Consider the following 7,674-nt stretch of genomic DNA (forward strand, 5'->3'; position numbering starts at 1 on the left):
CTTTACCCGAGTTGTATTACATTTTTACGTAAGGATAAGTTGCACCATATGGGTATTAGGAGGAAATGCTCTGTGGAGTTGGATTTAACTCATAACTGCCTACATTGTAGGTTTCTTGCACCTTTTTCTGAAACAGCTGGTAATGGTCACCATCACTGGAAGGACATCTGGTTAAATGAACCATGGGTCTTATCCATTATGGCAATTCCTCTGTTCTGAATATACTGTATTTTCTCAGATACAACACACTCCAGAATATAATACATGCAATTGTGTTTGAAAGGTTGAATGAAGAAAAAAAAGACTTTTCCAGAGTTAAAGCTGCATAGAGTAGTGGCAGAAGCTAATCTTCAGCTGATTCACCCTCCTTTTCCTGCTTAACTAAAGCTGTAATGCTAGCCGTTGCTAAAGACTGCTCTCCATGGATGGGCTTATGATTTGAAAAGTTAAAGAGTCTTTGTGGTTGTTAAATAGGAAGAGAGCAACCAGAAGCAGGTAGCAGACAGGAAAATTGCCTGAAGAAAAGTTAGCTTGATTAGTGGAACAAGGCCATTAAAAAGGAGAAATGATTGTTAACACCTTAGCTGTCTGAATAGTAATGCAACTGCACTGTGGAACAGGAATCAAAACAGGGTGCTTGTGTTTTGGGCAGAAAATCAGTTTCCCCACTTAATATATAGCTGCCAGTTTTGGGGGGGAAAGTGTGTCTAGTATAAGAGAAAATATGGTATGTTAGAAAAGATCACGTGAAATGAATAGTTCCCTATTCAGAAAACCAAGTCCTCATTCAAATGCTGAAGACATTTCACTCCATGGGGCTGTGGAGCCTCTTGGAGTGCAGTCCGGTGGCGGGAGGCAGGGAGAGCCAGGGCTGTACTCCAATCCATTCCGCCAGCCCCATGGAGGGCAGAGGGAGGCGGGCAGAGCCAGGACTGTGCTCTGCCTCCCGTCACCAGGCTGAGCTCCATGGGCTGCACCGGGCCGGATGACAGGAGGCTGCTGCTGCTGCCTGGGGCCAGCAGCAGTATCAGCCTTCCCTGGCACTAGGCGAGGGCTGTGCCCAGCACAGGTCCCAGGTGGCAGCAGCAGCAGCAGCCTCCTGTCATCCAGTGCAGATCCAGGGGCCTTCACCCCCGGGACGAGTCTGGCACAGCCCCAAAGCCTTCCTGGAGCTGCGGGCTCCTGGATCTGCATGCTGGATGACAGGAGGCTGCCGCTGCCAGCAAGTGTCACCACTTTTGCTTTCTGAAGTTTGAGGTGCAGTTTCCAAGAAACCTCTGCCCCTATCTCTTTGAAACTTGGCAGGCTTCATGCCCTCAGAAAACGGCTAACATCCCTGCAATTTTCATCCAAATCAGGCAAGAAATAACAAAGTTTTAGGCATTTTCATGATTCCCCACTATAGCCTATGGGTGAAACGTCGAAACAGTGAAACAGTTTCAATGAAACGAAATGGGACAGTGCTTCGAAACAAAATGAAATGATGAAATGAATCACTGTCCCTTCAAAATTGTGAAATGGACGTTGAAACAAAACGATGGTGTTTCACACAGCCCTATCATGAAGGTAAGGATTGCACAATCAGACTTAAGCGACCTCTAAGCAGTAGTGGGAAAAGGTAATGTAAGCTACAAGCAACCATTTCTAGGCCTTCAAGTCTCCTATGCAAAAGGATAACAAATTAGGAAAAAATGAAGCAACAAACTAATGAAGACCTTACCTAGCAACTTGACTGCCCATCATTTTGTCCCCTTCCTTCAAGGACTTTTGACTGTAAGGCCTAAAACAGACCAAATGGAGATACAACATTATAGTAAGTGCCTGAAATGACACTCTACATTCACTACAGTATATTACCCATTTCCTGGCTAAGACATGGTGCATCAAAGGTCCCACTCTGCAAAGAGAACAATTAGGCTGTCATTTGAAAAAAGACACAACTATGAAAATGTTCTTGCTCTCTCACGCAACTACTATACTGGAATAACCAGTTACAGAAGGGTACCCCAGGCAGTTACAAGGTTAATCTGCAATTAAAGAACACAGTTAAAGCTGTCAAGGTAAGGCTGATTCTCAGAAGAACTGAATTCATTTCCTGAGTCTACTACAGTGTCCTTTGTGACCTCTATGTTTTAATGCCCCATTAATACCATGGGGATAACAATATTACCTTTCTCTCACCTGTCACCTGTCTACTTAGATTATTAACCCTTTAGGCCAGGGGTTGTCCTTGCTGAGTACATAAGCAACACCTGACATAAGGGTGTCTTGATTTCAGCTGAGGCTGCATGGTTCTATTAGAATGTGCTGGAGTTAGAACTTGCAGACCACTGGGCACATCTACATGTTCATTAATGCGCCTTAGATACTGCATATTTAGTTTAGCACTTGCTTAATAAAGTATTAACTGAATGCACAATAACTAGAGTTACTGCACAGTAGCACCAGCACACAGTTACTTAGTGACGCTTACTGTGGATTAGACTAATAACACTGCACAGTAGGCTATTAGCACAGTTTTTAACCACCATGCTACCGTGCAGGGTATTAGGCTAATGCGCAGTGAGCACCTCATGTAGAAATGCGCACTGTGTTCTGTCCTGCATTCCCAAACTCTGTTAGAGCCCAGTGAAATTCTAGAGCTGTAGCATGGTTGTCCAGCCTACTCAGCATGACTGAACTGTGTTCTAGCTCTATGTTGTAGAAGTCGAGGGGATACTGTATTGTCACTAGGTTCATCAGTATGATAGCTGTTGCGGAGCAGTGAAGACACAAATAGGGCTCTGGTGCTTTTTACAGGACAATTAGCTCCCTGAAAGATCTGGGGAGAGCTAAATGCTAGAAATGATCAGAGCTTTTTTTATTCTAATAGCAATTCAAGAGAAAAAAACCTGACCAATGGTTAGGGATAAAGGGATAAAGAAAACATACCTCATGTAAGGATCAAGGCTGAGGAACACAGATGCAAGCAACACCTCTGCAATAGAACAGGGAAGCAATTACATTGAGACCTGCTATAAATAAGACATCACAAGCTACAAAGCAAGTATGCTGCTCCTCTAGGCACTGACCACATATCATATAATTAGTGACCTACCAAATTCATGATTTCGTGGTTTTTGCAGAAACCACAAATTTGCTAGGTCTCCTGCGAAAAATCCTGGTCCCTGTGAAAAAGCATGGGAACTGAAAAAATGTGAAAACGGCAGCAAGCCCGTGGGGGAAAAGAAAAGGCAGCTGCAAACAGAAAGTGGCGGGAAGGCCTGGTGTCCTGGAGAGAGGGAGGGAGAAGTGGGGAAGAGGGAGAGATTGGCCCTAGAAGAGAGGGGCCCTAGAAGTTCCGCCCCACCCAATGATTGACAGATGGCCACCTGTCAACCTCCAGACAGAGGTGGGAGGGCACCCCAAGTCTCTGATTGGCCAAGGGGCTCTGGAAGTCTGCCTTTCCCCGGAGATTGAAGTGGCCACCTGTCAGTCTCCAGGAGGGGCAGGACTTCCGGGACCCCATAGCAAATCAGAGGTCGGGGGGCTGTGCTCTACCACAAAAATGGGGCCAAGAGCCACACCAGGACCACAAAATCTGGAGGCAGCCTCCGTGAATTAGGTAGGTCCCTACATGTAAGCAAAATTACATCAAATCAGTCAAGTGTGTTTGAGTTGAGCTGTTAACAAACAAAGCATGTACACATGACCCAGGCTGTGAAAGAAAGCTTCTTGGGTCACATTTTTCATTCTTAGTGGGTGCGTCTACACATGCAATTAGCACGATGCAATACACTCTGGCGCAGTTCACGCCGGAGTTTATTGCTCCTGGTGCACCATTTACATGTGCGCCCGGGGACCACAGCATATTGTTGGAGCAACCCCAGCTGCCAAGGGGCCCAGGGGGTTAGCCTGCCAGCCCAGGGCTGCTCCAACCTGGCTCAACATCTTGTGGAGGGGCTGGCTGGGGCACGAGGGTGCTCCAGTGCAGGGCTACTCGGCAGGCAGCCCCCACCTGCCCCAGCCAGCCCCGTCAGTGTCTACATCTGTTACAGTGAATTAAATAATGCCGCCACAAGACAGTACTGGTGTTGACAAGTACTAAGCTACGGCAGTGTCTCTTAGTTTACTGCGACCTAATAAGGCCACACATGTAGACACTGAGACTTTACTGTGGAGCTAATTAGGCAACTCCACAGCAAACGTCTTGTGTAGATGCACCCAGCCTCTCTCAGTAAGAAGCTTTGAAATCCTGACACCCAAATGAGGGAGCTGCTTCCTTTAAAACCCAAGACAAAATGCCTTTTCCTTATTCAACCAGCAGAGGGTGGTGATAGACCACAAATATTCTGAATTGGCACTGTGCTGTGGGAATAAAAAAAAAATCCATTTGAAAACTCCTCCATGTACCTCTCCTTCCTTTAAATTTTGAAGAGAGATGTTGGCTTGGGTAGTTTAGATCAACATTTTTGGTTTATTTTGTTTTTAATAAGTTATTTGCCAAAAACTAAGTCTTTAAGAAAAAGGTATTTAAAACATAATTCATCCTAGTTTCTTCAGGAAGATTAAGAGCAAGTGGGTATGTTAACAGACCCATGAACAATTCTGTTATGTTTACAGTTGTGTCACTGCAAGTAACAGAGCCAGAAAGTTAAACACACCTGTCACTTTTCATTACTTAAACTCCAATTGAGGAAATGCAGAAAGCAGGCAGCACCAGTTTTCCAAAGCCAATTCAAATTATAATCAAGTGGTGAAACAGAAGAGCTGGCTTTTAAAAAGCATTACTTTGACCAGGGGTATCTCTGGCAGTTACTGCGCAGTAAGCAGAAATAGGCCAGCATCTACACGTGCAGGCATTAAAGTGCATTAATGCTGTGTGTGGTCTGACTTGGGACTAAAGTTAGTCTCAAGTCCATCCACATACACAGTGTTACTGCGCAGTAAGGCGTCTACATCTGTGTTACTGCTCAGTAACTAATTGGGTGTAAATTTGATCTGTGCATGATACAGGGATCAAATTTATACTCAAGTCAGAGTAAGTTACCATATTTACTGTGAAGTACAGGTGTGCATTTGTAGATATGTGCCTGTACTGTGCAATAATTTTGGTTACTGTACAATAAATGCACACGTGTAGATGCGCCCTGTGAGTAGTTGGTTCTGCCTGGAGCAGACCCATAGTAGTAAAGCTGGGATTTTTAAAAGCTCCCTACCCAACTCTGGAGTTGATGGGGGTTTTGTCACTGATGTAAATGGGAGCAGAGTAAGGTTTGAAAATATTCTTCTAAAAATCTGCTTCTATACCTGAACACTGTTGAGTTTCCAGCATGTGGACCTCAGAGGATTCTCTGTGGGAACAAGAGAGTCTACCTCTTGACCATACCCCCTGGCTGTTTGTACTTGGTAAGACTCTATTTTGATATAGATTTATAAATTATTAGTGAAGGATTAAAATACAGTCACACCACTGGCCTCTGAAGGAACACTCTCCTTACCTCCATCCTTCAGCTTTGGCAGCTCCACCTCTTTCAGCTCAAAGTCGCTAGCTTTGGGGAATCCTTGGAAGTGCTTCTTCAGGGTCCAAACCTTGGCCTTCACCATCCTGCCGCTTTGTAATAAAAGAGCACAGTCAAATAGTGCAATGTGATGACTGTGAAACTCATGCTAAGCTGGGGCCTACTCACAAAAGTTAAAATACAAAATACTGATGCTAACTGCATAGTGCAAGAGGATGTGAGTTCATGGCAAGGCCATCTAAGAAGAAATAATGAGTTATCTCTTGCAGCTTATCTTGTTATATTCATGATGATTTCAAGCAGGCTCCTAGTTGTCCAGTATGCAACTGCGCGAAATGTTTATCCTTGATTAATTAGTATGGTAAATATTTCTCTTGCAATTAACTCATGTTATGTACAGGAAGAGTCATTCTCCATGTGTGATAGATGTCTTCTCCTGATTTATTTCTGTTTTGTCTAGTGGTTCCCTTGATTTTCTAAGGACACTCCCCAAAACCTTGTGTTTTTCCTGGTTGTTAATCTGTTCCTTGATATGTTCTACACTTAGTAGAAATGGATAACCTCTTGTCAGTGAGGAAGGTAATGCATTCAAATTTAAACTTTCTGGTAACCAATAATGAGCAGTTTGATTAACAGGATTTTCCTATTAATTATTGCTTGGGACTCTCTCTTGATTTACACAACTACAAGAACACTTTGAAGATGCTGAACTAAGCGTATAAGAAAGAAGTGGAACAGCTAACAGCACGTGCTTCAGGAATGAAAGATCTCTCTGACAAGAAATGCTGCTGTGCCCCAGCTATCTGGAGATGCTAGAAGAAACAGCCCGTCTCTCTTGTTGCCTGTTTGGTGAGAAACCACCACCTTATAGCTCAGGGGCAGGCAATTATTTTGGGTGGAGGACCACTTACTGAGTTTTGGCAAGCCATCAAGGGCCGCATGACAGGCAGCCAGGAGCAGATAAATATTAATTTTCTAAATTTTTTAGAGGCCTCGCAGGCTGGATAGAATGGCCTGGCAGGCTGCATCCAGCCCGTGGGCTGCATTTTGCCCGCCCCTGTTATAGCTAATTTCTGGACTTTGCTTTGGTTTGGGGTCATTTGACTTTGAATACTTGTAGTTAAATAAAGCCTTTCTGTCACTCATCGAATAAGGTGTCATGTCAATCCCTTAGGCTAGTCCGGAATCCTAGGTTTTTTATTTGCTAACACAATGCAAATGGCAACAGAGCAACTCCACAATGCTCTGTTGCAAGTTTAGTCATCCTGAGGCACTGTAACTTGTAACATTTTATCAGATCTAATTTAAGGATTTTAGATTTCAAATTGAATCCTGGTAACTTAAAGGTACCAAGTGTGTCTGTGTGTGTGTATATATATGTGTGTGTGTATGTGTGTAATTACAATTACCAAGAATTGGTAATTGTGTATGTGTATGTGGTATGTGTATGTGTATGTGGTATGTGTATGTGTGTCAGCCAATTACCAAGAACAACAAAATCAAACATGAAATCAGTTACAAAAATTTAAGCAATATTCACACCACACTTGGAAAACTAACTGTACCTTCCTTCCTAAATTTTAACCCTGACACAGTGGCTAACCCTTCTAACCCAGCATGTGCTGCAACACAAATTTTTAAACATGGATTTGAATCAAATGCATCAAGCCATAAAATCAAAGCTTCTTGTGTATGTAACAGAGGTGGTTAGCCTTGTTGTTCTGAAATCAAACAAAAGGAGGGCAGGGTGGTACCTAAGAGATTAACCGGTTCAGAGAGGCTTGAGGAAATGATCTACTTTTTCAGAAGTAGATCATTTATACCTGGAACATGCTTTTGGATGTTTTCCTTAAAATATCTCCATATTTCTGGCCTTCCCCTTATACCCTTAAAAACCACTAGAAAGGCAAAAAAAAATAAGAAAAAAGAAAAGTTGATACTTAGAATAGGCGTTGAAAATTCTTCAGCTGCTGCTGCTAAAGGTACTGCTGCTGTTACCAGGGTTGTAGCAGAAAAGAGGCTGTAATAACTAAATTAGTAGACCTTGCAGCACATAAATCTCCTGTGCTCCTCCCAACTGTATCCACCCTCAAAACCACTGCCAAATCAGCAGCACAAAGCCATTTCATACAACTCATGCAAGGGAAAGTCATAACTAGAGATCCTCATTCCT

The 7,674-nt window shown here is 43.4% G+C and overlaps 1 protein-coding gene across 3 annotated transcripts in view; it reads right to left on the reverse strand.

Annotated features, from left to right (window-relative positions):
• PTGR1 (prostaglandin reductase 1) overlaps positions 1-7,674 on the reverse strand; it is a 44,782-nt gene that overhangs the window by 16,878 nt on the left and 20,230 nt on the right. Inside the window, exons 1-4 of one of the 3 annotated variants that reach the window (XM_006027705.3) lie at positions 7,442-7,569; positions 5,481-5,593; positions 2,932-2,977; positions 1,721-1,780 (exon numbers count right to left, since the gene is read on the reverse strand). In XM_006027705.3, coding sequence (XP_006027767.1) covers positions 1,721-1,780; positions 2,932-2,977; positions 5,481-5,586 — 212 coding nt within the window. In that variant the 5' untranslated portion in view covers positions 5,587-5,593; positions 7,442-7,569. Of the gene's footprint in view, positions 1-1,720; positions 1,781-2,931; positions 2,978-5,480; positions 5,594-7,324; positions 7,570-7,674 lie in introns of those variants that run through there. The other 2 variants (XM_006027707.3, XM_006027706.3) reach the window with 2 other exon arrangements.

Source organism: Alligator sinensis, unplaced genomic scaffold (genome assembly GCF_000455745.1).
Source record: "Alligator sinensis unplaced genomic scaffold, ASM45574v1 scaffold371_1, whole genome shotgun sequence".
NCBI classification, from domain to species: domain Eukaryota; kingdom Metazoa; phylum Chordata; order Crocodylia; family Alligatoridae; genus Alligator; species Alligator sinensis.